The sequence below is a fragment of the Momordica charantia genome, assembly GCF_013281855.1.
Source record: "Momordica charantia cultivar OHB3-1 chromosome 9 unlocalized genomic scaffold, Mcharantia_2.0 BLBB01000009.1, whole genome shotgun sequence".
In the NCBI taxonomy this organism is placed as follows: domain Eukaryota; kingdom Viridiplantae; phylum Streptophyta; class Magnoliopsida; order Cucurbitales; family Cucurbitaceae; genus Momordica; species Momordica charantia.
The window spans coordinates 30,059,960-30,081,720 of record NW_028275167.1 but is presented as its reverse complement, the minus strand read 5'-3'; the positions used below and the strand labels follow the sequence as shown (position 1 = coordinate 30,081,720).

At 36.7% G+C, this 21,761-nt stretch overlaps 4 protein-coding genes across 7 annotated transcripts; 2 read left to right on the top strand and 2 right to left on the bottom strand.

The window, feature by feature from the left end:
• The first annotated feature begins 445 nt into the window (after nt 1–445).
• Nucleotides 446–2,603, top strand: LOC111019099 (cyclic dof factor 1). The gene is made up of 2 exons (XM_022295384.2): nt 446–730; nt 1,091–2,603. Exons 1-2 carry the CDS (start codon nt 608–610, stop codon nt 2,222–2,224), a joined length of 1,257 nt encoding a protein of 418 aa, XP_022151076.1. The 5' UTR covers nt 446–607; the 3' UTR covers nt 2,225–2,603.
• Nucleotides 2,604–5,215: 2,612 nt separating this feature from the next.
• MYB117 (myb domain protein 117) lies at nt 5,216–7,967 on the bottom strand. Its single transcript, XM_022295514.2, has 3 exons — nt 7,151–7,967; nt 5,996–6,475; nt 5,216–5,683 (listed from the first exon to the last, which is right to left on the bottom strand). The coding sequence occupies exons 1-3, from the start codon at nt 7,575–7,577 to the stop codon at nt 5,454–5,456; spliced, it is 1,137 nt and encodes a 378-aa protein (XP_022151206.1). The 5' UTR covers nt 7,578–7,967; the 3' UTR covers nt 5,216–5,453.
• Nucleotides 7,968–12,901: 4,934 nt separating this feature from the next.
• On the bottom strand, nt 12,902–16,547 carry EMB93 (Mitochondrial transcription termination factor family protein). Of its 3 annotated transcripts, none has more exons than XM_022295517.2 (3): nt 15,541–16,547; nt 14,356–14,414; nt 12,902–14,248 (listed from the first exon to the last, which is right to left on the bottom strand). In XM_022295517.2, the coding sequence occupies exon 1, from the start codon at nt 16,481–16,483 to the stop codon at nt 15,542–15,544; it is 942 nt and encodes a 313-aa protein (XP_022151209.1). In that variant the 5' UTR covers nt 16,484–16,547; the 3' UTR covers nt 12,902–14,248; nt 14,356–14,414; nt 15,541. The 3 variants fall into 3 exon arrangements, with proteins under 3 accessions (XP_022151209.1, XP_022151210.1, XP_022151208.1); XM_022295518.2 differs by having other exon boundaries at nt 12,902–14,083; XM_022295516.2 differs by having other exon boundaries at nt 12,902–14,080.
• A 1,282-nt stretch (nt 16,548–17,829) lies between these two features.
• On the top strand, nt 17,830–21,261 carry LOC111019221 (agamous-like MADS-box protein AGL30). 2 transcript variants are annotated; one of them, XM_022295561.2, is made up of 11 exons: nt 17,830–18,437; nt 18,512–18,568; nt 18,669–18,687; nt 18,772–18,836; nt 18,932–18,944; nt 19,024–19,085; nt 19,197–19,293; nt 19,501–19,548; nt 19,838–19,971; nt 20,239–20,584; nt 20,921–21,261. In XM_022295561.2, exons 1-10 carry the CDS (start codon nt 18,253–18,255, stop codon nt 20,582–20,584), a joined length of 1,026 nt encoding a protein of 341 aa, XP_022151253.1. In that variant the 5' UTR covers nt 17,830–18,252; the 3' UTR covers nt 20,921–21,261. The 2 variants fall into 2 exon arrangements, with proteins under 2 accessions (XP_022151253.1, XP_022151252.1); XM_022295560.2 differs by having other exon boundaries at nt 17,831–18,437; nt 18,929–18,944.
• Nucleotides 21,262–21,761: the final 500 nt, after the last annotated feature.

Sequence of the window (21,761 nt, the reverse complement as noted above, 5' to 3'; positions counted from 1 at the left end):
CTTAATTATAAAAATTATTAATATTTTAAAGAAAGTACTGAAAAAATAACTGCTCAGAAATTAAAAGAACAACTTAGTATGATCCACCCAATAAGAAAACAGATTATTATATGGCTACCACAAAATCAAGTCAAAGTGTAACAAAGGCAAAAATTTAATAATCTGAGAGAGAGAAAAATACGAGGGTAGCCATGGGAAACGTGATTAACGGAGAGAGAAAGTAAACGAGGGGGCCGAGTAATTGACCGAAGGGGTCACTGTAAGATGAAGATTGGCGAGTAATTGAGAGGAGTGAGAAACGTCAACGTGGCGATGCTGACATGGAATAAAAAAAGGAAGAAACAGCACAACACTATCTTTTTAACCAATGTGGGGAATCTAACAGCACAATAAAGATCTCCAATTCCATGGCCACATGAAGTTGTGGCTCACAAAAATTCCCCCCCTCTGCTGACGTGGAGACGCCCACCTTGTCATCTTAAACCTCCTTCTCCATTTCACACCCTTCCATATCATCTCCCTCTCTCTCTCAATATTCTCTCTGATCAGCAAAAAGTAGAAAAAAAGACTCACAAATTCTCGGATTTTTCTTATCCGAGAAGCAAAAATGGCAGAGGTCGAAATTAGAGACCCAACAATAAAGTTGTTTGGGAAGACGATTGCTTTGCCACTCGACCATTTGGCTTCTGATTGCAAACTTGTTTCTTCACTGCATAAACATGCCCAAAAGGTAGGAATTGAATTTTCACCATTTTTTCACTGTTTCACATTCAATAATCAGCTTTCTCTTTCTGGGTTTTCGTTTTTCTCTCAGTTTCATGGATTTTGAGTTACAGTATCAGTTTCAGTTGTAATTGCCCGTTGACTTTGGTTTTTAGATTTAACCACCACTCAAATTCTAGATTAGATTGGGAAATTTTGGACTTTATCATTCATAAAAGGTATATATTGGGTTTTTGTTCTTGGATAATGAAATTCAAAGATGGAACCCAGTTGGATTACTCTGTTTTTTAAGTATCCAATTTGGAAAATGAAATTGTTCTTCACGTATCTGATTTTCTCTGTAAATTTGAACTTTTTTTGTGTACAGGAAACTTCAAGCGAAGAATTGGCATCAGAAAAACAGGGAAACGGAAGTTCAAACCAGACGACAGAACAAACAACATCCGGGGTCAGCGAGAACCCATCGGTGGAGAGGGAAAATTCATCTCCAAAAGCCTCCAAAAGCGAAGAACAGAGCGAGACAAGCATCTCTCCAGACAAGACATCGAAAAAACCAGACAAGATTCTGCCTTGCCCTCGATGTAACAGCATGGACACAAAATTCTGTTACTTCAACAACTATAATGTCAATCAACCTCGCCATTTTTGCAAGAATTGCCAAAGATACTGGACCGCCGGCGGCACCATGAGGAATGTTCCGGTAGGTGCCGGCCGACGAAAGAACAAAACCTCCCCTTCCTCACATTTCCGTCAATTCATAATTCCCGACGCCGGAATTCACCACCCCCATCAGATTCAATTTCTAGGAAACAACGGCGCCTTCCTCAATTTTGGCTCAGATTCTTCCGTTTCTGATAACTGTAATCCAAATGGGTTTCTCATTGGTGGAGAAAATGGAGATGACCATTCCAGTAAATCCTCAATTACAGCTTCCAATTCGTCGGAGAAAGGAGGTAAAATGAAAATAACTTCACAGCCACCGGTGGTAAAAAATATTTTACCTTTTCCTCCCCAATTACCGTCCATTACAGGGCTTCCATGGCCCTACCCTTCAGCGGGTCCGCCGCCGTTCTGCCCCACGGGGTTTCCGGTCTCGTATTACTCAGCGCCGCCGTACTGGGGCTGCACAGTACCACCGTCTTGGACTCTACTCAACCACAACGGTCAAAATTCGTTTACCAATTCCTCTGTTTTGGGGAAACGTTCGAGAGATGGGACAATCATTAGCAACAATGCAGAAGAGGTGGTGAAACAGAGGAATTCTGAAGAACAATGTCACTGGATTCCAAAGACATTGGAAGTGGATGATCCAAATGAAGCAGCAAAAAGCTCCATATGGTCAAAATCAGCAGCAGCAAGTTTCATCAATGGCGGTGGCCTTTTTGCCGCTTTCCAACAAGCGGCAAAGGGAAAAGAAGAAAATCACATCGAAAGTTGCTCACTTTTGCAGGCTAATCCAGCAGCCTTTTCTCGGGCTCTGAAATTCCGTGAGATTGCTTAGTTTTAGAGCAAAAAAAACTTCTGATTGTTCTGTTGTTAATTAACCTCTTAATCCACTGCCAAAAGTAGAGGGGAAATTATTGTTATTTCCAACAGAGAGGCAGTTTAATGAAGACAAAACTGAACCAGACATGCAACATGAGGACACTCCCACCTGAGTGGAACACACATGTTTGTAGGCTGTGGCATTTGTTTTTGTCGAGCTTTCCTGTACATTATTATCACAAGTGAGCTACTTCTTCTGCCCTGTGGGATGCTACATTCTTGGCCACAACAAAACTTTTATATATAATTATATGTATACTCCATTAGCTTACTTCTAAAAATGTTGCAGATATTTGGAAATGGATTCAATCAATTTCCTAGCTTGGTTTTCCTCATTTTCTTTACCTCTTTTTGCTACTACAATGATCCTTTTAATATAATTAGGTAAGTATTTGAATCTAAAAGGAGATTGAAATGTTTCTAATCACTCAACTGAATTCAGGCCAGAGATTTTTGAAAGTTTTATTATGATATTTGATTGTGTTGGACGGAGATTAGAGACCACCACAACTTCTTCTTCCCCAAGATTCATCATATATTATTATTGTTATTGGGAGAGGACCCGTTGCATGTGATGCCATCAACTTTCGTTATCATAGCCCTCATCTCCCAATTAAGTTCCTCCTTGGCTCTTCTTTTGCTTCCTTTTATCTATTTTATTTAGGATTTACATCATTATCTTTACTTATCTGTCAATTTCTAGGATAAACATTGTTGTTGTTGTTTGATAGGAATAATTCAGTTTTCTGTTCTTAAAAGATAAGGGCTTGTCTACAAATTATTTGTTTTCCAAACTTTAAACAAACTTAGGAAGAGGTATTTCAAAAAAGGAAAAAATGATTATGAGATGGGATCTAAATCATCATCCGAATTGGTTGTCAAACTTAAAACCAATCATATGTCATTGAATTGGAACCATGAGTCAGGATATTATGATTTAAAAAATAAAGTAGGTTTGAGGGTACTTGTTGGATTTTAATGTTAAAGAAATAGAAACATGGGCATGTGGAAGTTCGAAGCGTTAGAGAGTGACAAGGTGTAGAAAGTCGGGATTAAAACTTCTAACTTTCAAAGGTAGAAGTGACACTACTTGTCTAAAAACACCTACTAGTCCTAAAATGAGTCGCGCCGATCACAGATCCCGACTAAATATGGAGGTAATAGTCAACTTTTTCTTATCTTTGACCTGAAACTTTGACTAGCAAACTCTGAGTGGATGCATAATAAAATAATATTTTTTACGTAACAACTATTTGTACATTCATCCTAAATGTTTTTCTCGATGTAGAAAAAACTTTTTACAAACAAACTACATGCATACAGAATATCATGCAACTCTTGAACTATTATGGGGGGCAGAAACTAATCTACTTACTCCTTGAAATTCAGGTAAAGCATGGGAGAAAAATAAATGAAAATAGTGAAAAAAAAAAACTTCACGAATAATTGACTCATGAGGTGTAACCTTTCTAACCAGTACTACTTTTCTCTATCTCCTAATAACATATAAAGTAGAGATTTGAACTTTCGATCTTTCAATAAATGATAGTTTAACAATGATGGACGTATGAAATCATGAAGAGGTAAATTCTTTACGGTAGAAAAGAAGACAGTGGAAGTTAAAATAAATAAATATAATGCAATGGTTTTGGAGAAAGTATCTTGGAAGCAAAGTTTGGAAAAGAGAAAGCAACTTTACATTCCACCCAAAAAGGCAGCTTGGAAAAAGATGGAACAACTTGTGATTTTGATGTGTCTCCCTTTTGGTGGACCACTCCAAAAACTCACCCAACTCACCACTTGGAATTTCTATCATAAACTCTCTCTCTCTCTCCTCCCTCAGATTATTTTATATATGTAGAGAGAGAGAGAGAGAGAGAGAGAGAGAGAGAGAGAGAGAGAGAGAGAGAGAGAGAGAGAGTGGGCTCAAGAAAATTAGGCTACTCTTCTTCCCAAAAACTGTTGCTATTCTTGGGCCAATTTCCAATGTTGGGTTCTGCCCACAATTTCATCCCCAATCCTTATTTAGAAACTTTTTTGTTATTTAATACGCTACAAAAATTACTTTGTTTCATGAAATTTAAATTGACAGACACTACAAATGTACTAGCTTACTCATAAAAGGAAATGTAATCTTCTTATCAAAAATTTGATAATTATTTACTTTTAAAAAACGAGAAAATCTCTCCCTACATTTCTCTCTTTCGTCATAAAAAACATAATAATAATAGTAGAAGTCACCAACAACTAATATTATTATAAAAAAAAAAGGTAATATAAAAGAAGAATAATACTTACCTCCTTGCTGGAAAAAAAAAAAAAAATCTCTTTGTATTTTTAACGATGATTAGGAATCTCCTGTTGACAAGTATTATTCATCAAATAACTTAAAGATTTGGGTTAAGTTCTCACCCTTGCTCTAACTTGTTCTAGGGAAAAAAAACCATAAGTTCTTAATGTTTGATATGTGGCTACAATTTTAGAATCTTGAAAATAAATAAATTACATTACAAAAGCAAGAAAAAATAAAATTATTTGTAAAAAACAAATGACAGAAAACGTGAGACTTTTGATTTGGACTTCTCAAAGAAGAAAAACAAAAAAGGGCAGTCCTTGATCTCATATCAATTATTTCATTTATATATTGCAATTAATGAACTCAGCCATAAAAAAATGGATGGATTAAATACTTTTTAATCTATATACTTTTAAAATGTTTAATTTGATCTCTACCCAACATCCGATTTTATTTTATTTGAGTCAATATATTCGATCAGAAACATATGTCAATTGTCACTAAACTATATTCGTCTTGACATATAAATTGTGTAGCTAATTACCGAAGTCTTCTTGACTCATAGAGGCATAAAATTAATTATACAGTATGTCTGAGGAGAAATAGGATAAATAGTAAGTAACCTTAATATAAGGGAAAAAAACAAGAATATTTAGGGACACATATTGTCTATTATGTGAATATATCAACATATGTTCCAGCACTCAAATTTCACTGTCACCACTCTGTACGATTTAATAACCTCTAATTCTAATTCTAATTTTTCCATTTTTTTTTCTTGGGAGGAGGGCTATCATTGACTACAAGACACAGCAGTGGGATAATCTACGCTCCAATAATCTGAGATATTTTTTTTTCCTCTATTTAATTGTCTCAGATTTCGCTTTCTTCATGTGGCTCCAACTCCAAGAAAGTCGATGAATGGTGGCGGTGATTTGGTCGTCTCCGCCGTAACGGACGAAGATCCACCTCTTACAACGTGAGATGCGGTGTGTGCTTGTGAGCCCCCGACGCCGTGGCTAGACGGCGGAGCCGCCGTGTTGCACGGCTGATACTGGTGGTGGCTACGTGGTTTCAAAAACCCATTGCCTGTTCCATCCCATAATCGGCTCTTGGGATCTGCAACCAAATTCCAACCCATTAAACTCCCAAGCTCACTAATTTTGCTTAAAATAGAAAGATTAATGTTTATTTAACCATTCATCTTTGCTAACAGATAACTATTGAGAATGACAAAGTAAATTTACTCAACTCTTGTCACAAGTACGAGAAAAGTTTACGACGAAAACCATTTTAGTGGACTTGTAAAAGATGTTTGAAGTACATTTAATCAAACGAGCGTAATGGGTTATAGTACATTTAATCCGCTAGTTATATTTTTAAAGAAAAATGTGGCCTTTAAATTTAAAATGGTGTGAAGAACTAACAAACCTGGAAGGGCATTAAAAGCTGAAAGCTGTGCACATGAGGCGAAATAAGGATGGTTATTGGAAATTGGCTTTTCTCCTTCTCCACCAATGGGCATTTGGGTCAAAAAGCCATAATCAAGTCCTCCAACAGAAGCCTGAAAGTTTCCAAAAGGGGAACTACAAGTAGACGTGTGTGGGTTGTCTCCATCTTTGGGGAGATTAAGGAAACTCAAATCTTGTTCCATTTTTCTGTAAACAGACTGGCTGAGCTTCCTCCTTCGGTAGGAACGAGACTGTTCTCTATATTTCCTGGCCATTATGACGTGCCAATGATTCTTTACAGCATTATCAGTTCTTCCAGGGAAAAGTCTTGCTATCATGGCCCATTTGTTTCCGTATATTCGATGAGCTTGCATTAGCCTGTCTTCTTCCTCCTCGTTAAATGCCCTTCTGTTGATCCTTGGATCCAACTGGTTAAACCATCTCAATCTGCAACTCTTGCCTTTATACCAAGAAAAGAGAAGAAAAAAACACCATGAACAGTAGTAAAAAGAATGTACAAAAGAAAAGCTTAATTTTCAACCTCTAGCTTGCTAATAACTTGTCAGAGGTTCGATTCTCCGCTCTCACTTCTAATTCCCCTTGTTCATCAGCCTCCCCTAATGTCCGATTTCCAACTCCAACTCTTTGTGATATCTTAGTTGATCAACACATTCATGAGAAGTTTGAATCCTCACTCTTGCCAATTGTTTCCTTTTTTTTAACCGAAAATCAGAACCCTATACCTAGTAATATCGATGCCTGCCCTACGGTCAAGATTATTAAACTCACAAAAAGATTCGAACTTAAAACCTATAAATTAACTTAAGAATTCTAAATTAGCAGGATCAAAAGACGTCAGGCCCTGACAAATGAGCGGCCCTTCCAGAGCAATCCTCACTCTTGCCCTTTGCACATCTCGAGTAAGTTAAAATATTAATAATCATCTTTAAATATTAGAGGTTCAAATTCTCACTCCCAATGTACCTTTATATACCTCAACTGGTTAAAGCATGAGTGTCGAGTTAAAGATCAAAAATTCAAATTCTCACCTCCTCCCGTTTCTTAAGTTTGAACTCAAAAAAGGGAAACAGAAAGAAAAAAAAGAGGAAAAATTGTGTGTAGGTTTGTATGTTACCAGATCTTCCCTCCAACTTCTCAGCAATGAGGTTCCAGTTCTGGGGGCCATAAAGAGCCACAAGTTCTCTCAACTTGGTGTCCTCAGCTGGCCTCCAATGACCTCTGGCACAGAGTCTAGACTGAGCCCCACTAGCAGCATTGGAACAACTACTAGGGTTGGGGTGGGGAATGTGATTTAGAGACGACTCATTAATGTTATTTTCAACAACAAAACCATCACTGAAATCAGAAGTGGCATAATTCCCATCCGCAACATCAGTCTCTGAGCTTCTGGTCATAGACTCACACGAAAATGGAAACTTCCAAAACCCTCCCCCCCCATTCTCAACCTCACAGCTCCTGCCCGACGCATAACTCTCCTCCTGAGAATCACAAACGCCCGAAGAAACAACCGCACAGTTGAGATCAAGATCGAAAGCCTCCATTTTTTTTCTTCTTCAAAGGCTCCAAGTTTGCATTTTTACCAAATGGGTTGGATATATAGGCGAAGTTTTGAAGTGGGTTTGAATTGGATTTGGAATTGGAGGGATGATGACGAAGGGGGATACTGTTGGGAGGTCATCTCCACGAGCCAGAATGTGGAAAACGGAAAATGGTGTACAAAATGAAAATGTGGGACTTGAAATAGAAAGCTGGCTGAGAAGGAAAAATAATGGGGAAAGAAATCGAATATTGCAGTGTACCTCGAACAGAGCTGGGGGGAAACTTAGAGATAGAGAGAGAAAGAAAGAAAGAAAGGGTAAACAGTAAAGTTGGCCTTTTGAAAACTGACTGAATGGGAATGCAACATTAGCATGGCTGACCACAACTCTGCTAACCCTTTTTAGCTAACAAGTTTGGATTTATTTGGGGTTGTTTTTGGTTTCTTTGACATGGGCATTTTTAAACTCCTCTTTTTTTTCCTTTTTTTTCCTTCTTTTAATGGAAAAGTAATTTGTAATTCATCAGTTCATGAAGAAGGAGAAGAATTAGCAGAGAAAATTTTGAAAATTAAAAAAAAAAAGGTACGGATCTTTATTTATGAATCTCTGAAAAGTCATTGGGAAATCAAACCAAAGAAATCTTATGCATCTTTCCTTTCCCAATCCCAATACGTTCTTCCTTGATTTTGACTAAGGGATTGTGGAACCCTTGCCTTAACTGTTAACTAATGAGTGAAACTATACGCACAAAAATAGAAGATAAAAATGAATGGGATAGGGAAAGGTATGTAAGGTGTTTATTTGCCCAGAAAAAAAATGTTTCAAAATGATACTATTTTGGATAGGCTATTTTTTAGAGAATAATTTCATTGAAGAAGACTTTTTATTTGTATTTTTTTTAGTTCAACTCCGAGTGATTCGAACCTTCAACTTTTAGTCGATGATATATGCACCATTTGATTGGATTATTTGAAAATAATCCTACATTTTACTTGGAAAAAAAAAGATGTTTGTTAAATTAAAGTTTTAATCCTTATGCATCAGCTTTTACAATTTTGTTTAAAGTTATTTTTTTTTTCCAGCTGATTCCTACCATCCTAAAAGTTGCATTATTGTCTCATATTCTTTAACTTAAAATTACTAAATAATGATAAGTGTCATAAAAACTAAATTAAAGCATGTCTACTTCCTCTTAATGTTCATATATGTATTTGTAGTGATATTCTTAAAACGATTCATAAAATATAATGTCTTAAACCCTCATTTAAGTTTATTCAAAAAGTCCTAGTTTATTCACAAGTCTATTTATGGGATCATTTTTTACAAAATAATGCATCAAATACGAAGTGAGAAGATCTGATTTTTTCCTTTTGTAACTGGAGTCAGAGCTTTGTTCCTCTACACCCAAGACATCCGCGTCCATCCCATGGCTCAGACGCGAGAGACATTAATGATATTTAATATTAATCTCACAAGAAAGTTTGAATTTGAGACGTCCAAATCAGTATGCTCAATAGACTATAAATCCTTGCCAATTGGACTGCTTCTTGGAAGTGAGAAGTTTTGATTCTAGAACGTCATAAAAAGAAGTAGAATTAACTTAACAGTCAAAACTATACTCATGTTAGTGAGAACTATGCGACGAGGATGAACCTGAAAATGAGGGATGAATTAGTAGTGAGTAATTGTATGCATTGAGTGAGTGTTGAGGGTTGTGTTGTGGGTGTCCAATTCCATTGACAATAAAAGAGAAGTGGGGGTTTGCTGGGGTTTCCAGATGGTAGGCTTATGACGCCTTTCTTTTCAATGCAGATTGCAGAAACAAGAAAGAGAAAGAGAAAGTTATTGAGTTTGACACCTTAGTAGTTAATAGAATACAGAGGCTGCTGGCTGAGAGAGATTGTCAATCACATTCTGTCACCTACGGCTACTCCACATTCATCATCATCATCAAATATACATTTCTTTTTCAGCTTTAATTTGTTTATTTGCTTCTGTTTTCCATTTGGAAATAGCTGCCCTTCCCTTAACCAACTGAGGTTGACCCAACAAACCCCATTTGCTTTATGAACAAATTTTAACAGTTCCCCCATGCTCTCTCTCTTTCTCTTTCTAATCCCTATTGGCTATTCCGTTTCCCTCTCTTTTGATGCATAGGCTTTGGTGTTTGATTGATGAAATTGTTGACCTCCTGCCACTGCTGCCAACTCTGCCTCATCTCAGTCCTAGCTCATCTGCCATAGCTTGAGCTTTAACCACCTTCTTAAACAGTTAAACTGGCATTTCCTTCTTCTTTTTGCTAAAACAGATGGCTCTTCTTAACCAAGTTCTCATCAAGGTTTAGGACATGCATCAATGGGTTATGAATGATTAAATATTGTGTAACTTGTTAGTTTAAGTTTTTGGATTAAAGTGTAGTTTGATATGACTATTGGAAATTCGACCAAAAGTTGTGGGTACATGAATAAGGGAAAAGATCTATAACCAAAGTCCACATTAACTGGATAAGAGAAAGATAACATCTCTATTGGTACGAAACTTTTTAGGTGAAATCAAAATTAAAATCTTGATGGCTTATGTCCTAAATGTACAATATTATACTATTATTGACATTTGGAGGGTCTGTTTGAGCATGATTTTTGTTAGGGTTTATGCTAATTTCCAAGTCTACAAGTAGGGAGAACGTTTTTTTTTAATATTACTTTACAAAAATGACCTAGGTTTCAAGTCAATGACTTTTTAAAAAGACATAGAATGTCTCAAGAATTTAAATAAATGATTAAATACACAGTAGTCTATTAACCTTGAGGAGTTTGGCTGGTGTAGTGGTAATTTCACTCTTCAAGCATTTTCTTTCTTCTTGTTTTTTAAATTGTTATCATGTTTCTTGGGATACATACAGCTTTCAATGGATATTTGTTGATTCATTTGTGAAATTTCAACTCATGGGTGTGGACGGGAAAAAGTTTCATGATATTGTTCATATCATATCTGCCCTCAAGAGAAGGGAGGTTAAAGAGAGACCCTAACTAGAAAGCCAGTAAAAGAAAGAAAGAAAAGAAAAGGGTAGATCTTTTCACCTCAAGGAATGTACTTGATCATATGCACATGGATGGCTTTAGGGCTTACATATGCAACAGTGCTGCAACAAAACAAACAAAACAAACTTTGAAGCTTAAATTAGAGACAGTGGGTTAAAAAAAAGAAAGGAAAAAGAAAGAAAAAGAACTTAAATTTTATCACATTGGGAATCCCAAAATCAGACGTTTCATTCAATTCATTGTTTGGCACAGTGGTTCAGGAATGTACTATCAGCTGTGACAATGGGAGTGAACAGTAATGGGTCAAGAGAGAGAGCTTTGAACAACAACCACCAACCAAACAGAACACTATCTCCATTAATGACTTATCATCCTTCTCTGCCGAAAGATCTCACACTGATGCCCCCTCTTTTGGAGTTCCTTCCAAAACCATCTTCCCTCTCTACTAGTACGTAGCTCTGTATCTCTATCTACACTCCTAATTTTGGATCTATACAAAACAAAACCCCAATCAGGTAATCTTCAACGTTTCCCTGTTTTAGAGCCACCAAAAACGCCCTTCTAATCTACTCCCCTTGGCAGTTTCCTTTTATTTGACAACAAGCCAAAGAAAATCCAACCCATTTCTTTGAAACTATAGTAGATGTGTTCAACACTTTGTTTTGGAATCTAATGATATATATAGTTCATCAATTTCATTTAAATGGGTAGAAATAAATTATATTTTCCATCATCTTCACCACATCAAAGAAACAGAAGGAATAAACCATAAAAGGTAAGAAGAGAGTTGTAATAGTCTATGCTTTCAATTAATATATCAAAATAAAGCTGCCCATGTTAACTATGTACTGTGAGATAACCACAAAAATGTGACATTGATTAAATATAATATAAGCTAAAAGTAACAATGATTTGAAAAAGGGTGTTCTTTTTCCTTTTTCGTGGAGTGTGTAATCAGACAAAGGACAGTGAGAAGAAGCGAGGGAAGCAGAAGATGAGGGCAATGTTGACAAGTAAAACTGCGTGTAACAGTATTGCTCAACGCCTAAATTTCCCCCCCATTGTTAAGTTCTTCCTTTATGGTCTGCTATGGTCTGCACCCAAAAAAAAAAAACCAAAATTTTTTTGGGTTAAATTTTTCGCATTTGTTTCTTTCCTCTGCCAATCCCACGTGCGGCATTTCTTGCCCTAAGGACTGAGCCACTGACTGCTTCCTAATAGCAGAATTATTGTGATTTTTGACAGCTTACCTGAACAAGCAAACTTAGGATCCCCTTCCCATCCACTTGTGCAACTCTTTGTCCTCTTTATTAGCTTATTTTCCTCTCTCTCTCTTTTTTTCCTTTTCATGATGAACAACAAGAACCAAAACTATCGGCCAAATCTTGTGACTTTTAGTAGTGAAACTTTGGAATTTTCCATCAAGTTCGATACACGTTCTCCAAAACAAAGTAATTACAGTAAATCCAACTGGGTTATCTGAGAAATGTTATTCAAAATATTGCTATATATAATGTTGACAGAAAAACCAAAAGAAAATTAAAAAAAAAAAGAAAGGGAACCCCATTGGCAGTGCAGTGCCAACTAACGTTCTCTCAACCCTAAATGCCCAACAAAGGAGCAAAGGGTAGCTAGGAGAGCTTGAGAATGAAGACTATGTAATAAAAGAATTTGGTAAGAAATGGCCCACAATATAAATGGTAGGGCTGAGCCGAAAGATTCTGTTGGGTTTGCTCCCTTGGAAGGATACGGAATAGAAACTAAAGGTATTGGCGAAGGGTACCCTTCGATGCAGAGAACAAACAAAGATGAATCTTTATGTTGGGATTTGCAAATACCAACATATGAAAGCATATCATACAAAAGATCTCTCACTTTTCCATGGTTTTTATGTTAAAAGTAATTGAGGCGAACAAACAAAGATATCTGTTTGTTGGAATTAGAAACAAAAAAGAGAAAAGAACTTCCTATAATGCTTCATGTTGTGTGAACAGTGAAGAAGAGAGAGAGAGAGTAAAGAGAGGTTGAAATGAAACAATATGAAAAGATTGAGGTGGTCTGATAACATGATTTTAAGGTGGACATGAACATCGAAGCACATTGGTCAGTTAAGATTGTCGTAAAGCACAAGGACAAACAAAAATTCCTTCACACACGACGCGACCATAAATACATACCATGTGGATTCTGAAATCGGTGTCTCATAACAGATAATATCGTTGTCTATGAATTCTCTTTGGCCTACACATCCAGTTCCAGCTAAGCTAGAATTTAACAACAAAACCAAAACCAAAATCATTTATTTGATTAATCATATAAAATCTCCTTAATCAGACAGATCATGTATAATATAAATATAAGTTATATAACCAACTTAACTTCTTCAGAACATTCGCTCTCCTCCGAGTCTGATCTGCCTTAAAGGCAACCAACCAATATTATAAATAATGTATTGAGAAATAAATAAATGAAGACCATCATGAATTTCAAATCAAAACGCATCCCATCCTTCGAGGTTGAATGATTAAAGAATGGAATAGATCCCTCTCGTCTTGTTTTTCTGTGTCTGAGCAAATTGATTGTAGGAAGGGAGGGTAACGGGTCCAGAGGTGACGACTGCAGACCCCAATTAGCATTTGCATTTTGGTCTCCCGAGAAACAGAGATGACCCGAGGCCTCCTAAAACCGTACCATTCAAAACCTGTAATGGACAACGTACCCTGCAAAATCTGGACTGCGACAGTGGTGCATCTCTGCAGCAAGAAACCGTGTTGTTCGGCTCACGGTTCAACAAGAAAACGAATCATCATTCGCTATGGAAATCTCTTGAAGATTTCTAACTTTGGTGGGACAAAATCTAGTTTCATTTTCCCACACTAACTTTCTTCCAACAGAAATAAATTTTCAAGTCCAACTGATGATCAGAGGACCATATTAATAAGCCAGCGACGGACATTGCTATATCCTATGATTTGGGGGTTCACCTTTCCCTCTCCTTAAAGTTTGAGCTTTTTGCATAACACAACCGGGTGTTCTCTTTGATGAATTTCTAATAGTAGCCAAGGATTATAATATACAGGTTGATAGTTCTTACAATATCCATGGGAAATTACATTCGGTGATGAAATGAATCAAGCATAATTTGATTACCATCCGACTGTTTTCCAGTTAATCTCTACTTAAACAGCAATCTTCCTGATATCTTTGCGATGGGGCCAACCTTGCAAGTTGTCTCTCGGCAAATTTCTGTAGTTAAGCCCTGCATTGCATCAACAAATGGTTATGGTGCAGAAGCTTGAGTCTCGGTCTCTTACGTATACTCTGTTTAAGCAGCAAACGTTCTGACTGATGATCTCACTCAAGATGGGAACAAACTTTGTGAGTCCCTCCAACCAAATTGCTGCATTATCAGATGGGCATGGTGAAATGCCTGGCCTTGTCAAGGATCGTTTCCATCACAGCTCCCTGCTGAAACAAATGGAACTGTCAACATAAACTAACCTCAGCAGCAATGCTCATCCATCATTTCAACAAAATTATGCTTAATTCCAGTTCCAGTGTATTAGTACAATAACAGATATCAGGGGCAATGCAAATTTTGTTCATTCGCCCTCTCTGCTTGACTACAATCACCTGATTAATTTCCGTTTGAAACTTGTTAAACTTCATTCCAAGGAACAAAAGAACAATAAATGAAAAACACAACAGAACCTGAAGGAAATATAAAGATAAACTTTTACCGTGTTCAATTGCTCCATTTATTTTTGTTGTTGCAGGTGCAGCATCATCTACTAAATCACTGTTTCCAGATAGATTATAAGAAGCATCAAATAAGTAAAGTGCCTATTATGATGCAGCAGTTCATGTGTTATTTACATACAACCATGCGTGCTACTTATTTGAGTACAGTCATTGTGTAATATTTGTATTTTGTATATATGATATCCTTGCAGCTTTGTAGTATATTATCTCTCTAGTGAAAATACTATATACATAGTGAGCCCCAACATGAAAAAGATGTCCAGAAGTGTCATGAAATAAGATGGGTTGGAATCGTTAAAAAATAGGATTGAATGACCAATTACGATGGGGAGTCACCACCATGCCAAATGATACTTCTAAAATAACAAAATCTTGCAATTCACAAGTACTAGTTAACTGTGGCGAGCTCGACGACATTCCACAGGAAGTTAGACGATTACTTAAAAAAATGTAGGAATGCTGTAGGAACCAATCAAGATCTTGCATCATACACCGCAACAAAAGTAAAATTTTATATTGCTTTGCTACCAAAAAGATGTCCTAAAGCCAACAGCAAATTAATGGATTTCGGATATCCCTTCTTAGTCCAAAATCAAAATAGAAAACAACCAAATTGCATTACCTTCCAAGATCCGCATCATAGAAGGAGCTGAGAACATAAATTGGCAGTGGCAACATGAACCATGCGCACAGCTCACAGCTTACTAATACCACTATAAATTTAGCTCCAAAACCACACATCAATTATGGGACTTGCTAGTTGCTAATACCCATTATTTCCAATAGTTTTCGACTGTAACAAGGCACAGGTTCCAAGTCATTATCTTCTGCAATTAGAATATGCTATATGTTTCAAGTCCTGCCAAACTCACTTCTTGATTCCAAAGAACTAATAAACTACTGACCGAGTGAAATACTTTGTTTTAATGACAGGCTCAATTCTAAAATTGCTCTTTTTTTTTTTTTATGGCAACCATTGCGTCGATTATATATGCTTTAACCAATCGAGAGTAACATTGAAAAGGTAGCATATCCCCCACCCCAACGAAGGGAACCCTTTTTTATATATATGAACGCTTTGCCGGCATATACAGAGAAACCACAAACTACAAAATTAATCAAACTACAAACTAACAAGCATCTACAAGAAGCAAGCTACTCACTTCAACCATCTGCCGTAGCCGACTGCAATCGCATTTCTATTACCCTTGCAGTGAACTCCCCATCACTAACCTTCAGCATTCTCGACAAAGAAAGCGACAATCCATGCTCAACCAGTAAACGATGACGAGGCTTAATTTTTCTCTCCAAACTAAACGAAAAATACTGCGGAAACCTTTTCAATTCCAGTAAATCACCCTTCATGTCTCCTAAAAAATAATCCACTTTCGGTACCAAATTGTTTTGAATGCTATATGTCAACAACCCCGGAGACCTTAATACCATATTAACCACATCCTTGTGCGAGAATCCCAAGCTCTCGAGGTACTTAATCTTGGGCAGAAGCGTATGCTCAATACTCGAAACCAGTAGCATTGTCGTCTGGCACGTGATGGCATTCAATCCAACGAAACCCAAATTGCGCAAGAAAAGCAACGTAGGTCGCAATTGAAGGTCTAAATCAGAGACGAGAATTCTAGGGCATCGAATTATGGATTTTCGAATGTCGGGAAACGGAATTCGGACCTCATTAAGAAGGAAATCGAAGATGGGGTAGAGATCGTATTCCGGGTCAGAGGTGAGGAGTTGAGGGTACATGTCGAGGACGCGGCCAACTGCAGAGAGCTCGAGTCCCATGGAGGAGAGACAGACCTCGACGGACTTGAGAGCGGAGAGAGTAGCGGAACGAGAATCGGGATTCTGCTGGAAGGCTTTCCGGGAATCGACATGAAGGTGATTCTCGAGGTATAGTATTTTCTCCCGGAATAGGATGCCGGAGTCGGAGGAAGTTGCGGTGCCGGAATGGCCGGAAAATTGGGTATTAATGGTCACGGTGAAACGAGGGCTTCTGAAATTAGGGTTTCCCGAGGGTTTAAGAGATGGAGGCGATGACCGAGGAAAGAGGAGGAGGATGCATGGAGGAGGAAATTGGAGTCTGCTTATCATTTCAGAGGCCGAAGTTTTCCCTGTGGAGGAGGAAGAAAGGTGGACCAGATTTCTATTTTAATCAAAGTTTATATTTCTTTAATACCTTATTAAAAATGTGTTCTTTTACATTAATTTATGACTAAATTAGATTATTGACTATTTTTTATGAAAACAAAAACAAGGTGGGCTTAAGCTTGGATCAACCCAACTGCTTGAATTAGCCTATTATAGTCCTAGTTGGACCAGCCCACTAATATGATTCATAGTAGCCAATGGGCCTTAACAAACTATGGGTCTTGGGCCCTTTAGGAACTTGTACAACTTTTCCATTACTGATGACAAACCTTCCCAGAAATTGCATCACAAATAATCTTCTCACCCAACCATATTGTTCATACCATTATTAAATATTTGATAACTAAGAGAGATAAATGAAAAAACATAAAAATTTTTTAAAATATGATGAGTTGTTAAATATGTAACGATGGTAAAAGCAAGGTCACTTACTCTCCTCACAAATAAAAGCATCCAAAGCAAGGTCACTTACTCTCCTCACAAATAAAAGCATCCAATTTTGAAGATAATTCGTAGGGTTAAATATTTGTTCATTCTAGTCTCTATTATCTTTTAAAGATTAATTTAATTTTTATTTTAGTCTTTATACCCTTAAAATATCTATTTTAAAATTTATGCTCTTATAAAAAATAACCAAAACCTTACTATTTGTAAAATTTTATACGCAATGAAAATATTTTAATATAAATTTTTATTACTATATTTCAATAAATTTAACGAATAAAGTACGATCCAATTCGTTCTTATCTCTCGATAAGGTATCATGCTAAAATTATAATTGAAAAAATGAGATAAAAATAAAAAAAATTTAAATAGTAACTTTTTAAAGGTACTAAAATCAATAAAAATTAAAATACAAAGACAAAAAATAACCAAAACTGAAACTATATCATTTTTATTTTTATGTTGGAAAGTGAATGATATTAGTCAACTTAAACATAGTACAATTGATTAAATTATGTATTTAGGACAAAGCGATTACGTGCTCGAAAACACTCCGTACCCCCACAAGTTGTAATACTAACCAGAGAAAAGTTATTTAATTTAATTTGACATAAAAGTTATTTTATGTTAGAATGTTCACTTATCATCATGTGAACATCATTTCAATAAGCTAATATTGTATAACGTAAGCTCACCGCACATATGTATCCCTTTTATCCGTCACCAAACTCTCCACTGTTAAATAATAATGCTTCGTTGCTCAAAATAAAAAATAATAATAATAATAATAAACAATGCTTCTTCGGAAATGAAGAATTACACAGAATTTCACAGATAAAATTTGAATGCAGAAACTGAAACTGAAAGCAAACTCCTCAACTATCGGTGGGAACAATTTATTTGTAACCATATACAACAATTAGTGGTGGAAACTGGTGGTTGATTTTGCACCGCAAATTAAGATGTGGTTAATGCATCTCAGCAACGAACGGATCTGATGTAATTTACAAGTAGAATGGAAGTGATGGTGTGTGTTTGTTTTCTTGTTCTTCCTCCGTCCAATCCAACGGACCCCTCTCCCGAAGAAGAAGAAGAAGAAGAACAACAACAACAACAACAAGAATTAGGGTTTGTTACAATATAATGCAACTGCAAAATTGGGACAGAAAAGGCGATTACGAAGGCACGATGGTTTGGAACTGTGGTGGAGAGTAATTGAAAAGGCGATTAAAGAGGAAGAGAAGGATGATGGTTTTGGCTGGGGAAGAATGGGAAGGGTAAAGCTGAAGATCAAGAGATTGGAGAACACCAACGGCCGCCAAGCAACGTATGCCAAAAGAAAGAACGGCATCATGAAGAAGGCTACCGAGTTATCAATCTTATGTGATATTGACATTATTCTTCTCATGTTTTCGCCAACTGGGAAGCCCGCCCTTTCTTCTGGAAAACGCAGGTACGCTACACGATGTCCTCTCTTCTCCCATACTCGTTTCGAACATTCTTAATTCTAATTTCCTCTCTTCGTAGCATTGAAGAGGTAATCGCGAAGTTTGCGCAACAAACTCCCCAGGAAAGGGCGAAAAGGTAGAATCGCTTCAAACATCAGTTCCTTTCCTTTCTTTATCTTTTAATCGAATTCGTTATTTGCGACTTACTTGTGTTCTCTTCTCACTGATTGGATCAGGAAATTGGAAAGCCTTGAAGTAAGTAATCCCACCATCCATTTCGATTGATTGTTTCCCCCTTTTACAGAAATCGAAATTTTCTGATCTCCTTGAGTTTTCTAGGCGTTACGGAAAACGTTCAAGAAATTGGACCACGACGTTAACATACAAGATTTTCTTGGGGCAAGGTACGCGTCGGTTCAGATATTCCATCTATTATGGAGTTCATAATTGCGCAACGATCTTGATATTTTTGGTTTGCTTTTTTGTTTTGTTTCAGCAGCCAAACGATTGAGGTACGCGTACACCTCGGGATTTGCTTTATTGGTATGTTCGATTTATTTGAAAATGTTGCTTATGATCAGTAAATGGCAGGATTTGGCTGGCCAAGTGAAGTTATTACGGACCCAACTTTCGGATGTACATCAGAGATTAAGGTTGATGGCGGCAAATTTTTTGTATCTCGTTAGAGTTTTCCTTTTTCCTATGTAATGTAAGCCAACTTTTTGCTGTTCCCAAATTTTGTATTTCTTGATTCTTCTCTGCAGCTATTGGGCCAATCCTGATAAAATAAACAACGTGGATCATTTGACCCAACTGGAGGATTCCTTGAGAGAATCGCTTAATCAAATTCGAGCGCACAAGGTATCAATCACTTCCTTTCTGTTGTGATTGAAATGTGGGAGAGCAATCTTTTGAATCATAGCAATATAATTTATATCCTGTTTTTTTTTTCTTTCTGCTACATTATTACTTTATGTTTAAGGTTGTGTATGCTTGAATTTTATTGGAGGTAAGTGAGAAGGATTTGGGATTTTGAAATTGTTCCAAATTTTTTATTTACTCTGGCAGGAAAATCAGCAGAAGCATCCTCCAGTACCCTTAGAGTTCACTAATCAGGTAAAAGGACCTCAACTTATCAACTCAAGTTTTTGAATTTAGTGATAGTGTTTAATAATAGCATCAGAGTAGGAGATCTTGTAATGAAGCTCATGTCCTCTCCGATTTATATTGGAGGTCATTTGTTGGGTCTCATACTTATTTTGAAAGCTACAAGTGCATGGGTGGGAGTGTCGAGAATATAAATTGAAGCTCGGACCTATTGGCTTTATTATTTGGGTTTTGTGGTAGCTTAAGTTTAACTAGATATTTTCATTACTTTGAAGTAGTAAAATTGTGTCAATTGCAGATGCAGGATGGACTGCATCTACCTTTCAATATGAGTGTTGAGCAACAACTTCAACAACTCCAACACTTCTCTTGGATTCCCAGTGATAGTCAAAACATGGTTTTACACGACGATCCAAACTTTGTTCCTCATAGGTAAGTTTGAAGTCTTCATTTTTGCTTAAAAAGAACTTGTTTCTTTTTCTATTCCATCAAGATAATCAGCTATGGTTCTGTGATTACACTAGAAACAAATACAAGGAAGTGGAAGATAGAAAGTTGTGGGAGACCGTCTTTAATACACAATTATGAACATGCACGAAATTTAGACAATTATAGATATTGATGTATGAATGAGCTTGGATCGTATAATTTTACCGAAAACTAGTATTCAACATATTAACTTCTTTTTTTTCTCTTTAGGGATGTGGAGTGCTCAGCAAGTTCATCCTTTGCTAGTTACCCTGGGTATTTCGGCACGGGTAGAAGTCCAGAGATCTCAAATTCTGGACAAGAAAATGCCGTCCTCCCTGAACTAAGCAGAACAGAACCTCTAAGGCCCCAGCTAGGAGGACAAAATTCCTACATGTCTTATAATGTCAATTTTTTTAATGACCCGAGATTTCAACCAGCAGCAGAGATGAACCTGCCAGTAAATCCAGTAGATTATCACGTTAATGGGAATTACGACCCCACCCAACATAACTACTGGGCTTCATCTTCTGGTCCTTGTGCTGTTTCATTGTTAGACGATCGCTTATATCCTTAAGTAAGTTTACCTTTGAAAACTGCTTTTGTCATCACAAAACTATGAAGTGAAGATGATTTTGTTGCTCAGAGCATTAAAAAACCAACACTTTTCATTTAGAATCTTTGTGGATCAAAGTTCACATTCTTGGCCAAATAGTACAGCACATATTTTAGAAAATCGATGTCCTGCTTTTACTGTTAGAAATCTATACAGAAGATATTTGAACTGTCTGTTACTTCTGCTTTCTTATTTTCCTGTGCCCCAGTTGAATACTGAGTGACTGCTAGGTTCCAGCTTTGTCAAAAGCAATATTTCATTTCTAGCAACTAACTGAACATTATGTATTGCATACAGTTATAGCAATGCTGGAAAAGTTGATCGTGACAGCTCGAGGATGATTTCGATCTACATTCATCTTTACTGAGCAACTATAGCCTTCAGAAAGAAGTCGATAGCCTAATGTACACACAATTTCAGAACTACCCTCTCGAGGTTGTGACCAGGCAAAAGAGGCTCAGTGCTTACTCTCCATGAAATTAGGTTTCAAGGAGTTGTTTTTTGCTTTATCTCTGTCTGTCTTTTTGGCAGCTAAGGTACTGCCCTTTCATTTTCTCCGGCTTACATGGAGCTGTAAATAAACATAGCAACATAGCAGTTCAAAGACAAATACAAGTTATAGTTAACTTTCTGTTTCAGTTCAGTTGGCCAAAATAAATCCAGCATGTTTCTCTACTTGTCCATTCGATACAATGTCGAAGGTCAAGAATAAAGGCAAGTCGTTTCATGATTTCGTGTTTTGGTTATTTCAGTTCCACACCTTTTTTTCATCATTGCAGAAAAATTTTGGTGATGATAACTGATAAGGAGTGGTGTTTCCAACCACAAATAATGAATCCCTTGTTAACAAATGTTTGGATTAACACTTCAAGCTTTAAACTGTACAAAGACCATGAACCACTGAACTCCATGAAGATGATGAGCTAGAATGATAATAGGAAATTAGTCTCTATTTACTCACTCTTTATGAAAAATGGCCAAAAGATTCAGCCTTGGGCTTTAAATAATTGGGCTTAGATTTTAGTGACCTAAAAAGGGGCATTTACTTAGCAAATTTACAAAAATGATTAAATAAGAAAGAGCAAATGATATATGAGATATTGGTTTTTGCTTAATATGAGTTTAACCTTAATATATT

Coding starts and splice junctions, on each gene's coding strand:
- EMB93 (XM_022295517.2), bottom strand. CDS start 16,483: ATGATAAGCAGACTCCAATTTCCTCCTCCATGCATCCTCCTCCTCTTT.
- LOC111019099 (XM_022295384.2), top strand. CDS start 608: ATGGCAGAGGTCGAAATTAGAGACCCAACAATAAAGTTGTTTGGGAAG. Junction 731..1,090: donor TGCATAAACATGCCCAAAAG/GTAGGAATTGAA, acceptor TTTTGTGTACAG/GAAACTTCAAGCGAAGAATT.
- LOC111019221 (XM_022295560.2), top strand. CDS start 18,253: ATGGGAAGGGTAAAGCTGAAGATCAAGAGATTGGAGAACACCAACGGC. Junction 19,086..19,196: donor GATGTACATCAGAGATTAAG/GTTGATGGCGGC, acceptor TCTTCTCTGCAG/CTATTGGGCCAATCCTGATA. Junction 19,972..20,238: donor CCAAACTTTGTTCCTCATAG/GTAAGTTTGAAG, acceptor TTTTCTCTTTAG/GGATGTGGAGTGCTCAGCAA.
- MYB117 (XM_022295514.2), bottom strand. CDS start 7,577: ATGGAGGCTTTCGATCTTGATCTCAACTGTGCGGTTGTTTCTTCGGGC. Junction 6,476..7,150: donor GAAGTTGGAGGGAAGATCTG/GTAACATACAAA, acceptor CTTGGTATAAAG/GCAAGAGTTGCAGATTGAGA. Junction 5,684..5,995: donor AGCTTTTAATGCCCTTCCAG/GTTTGTTAGTTC, acceptor ATTTGGTTGCAG/ATCCCAAGAGCCGATTATGG.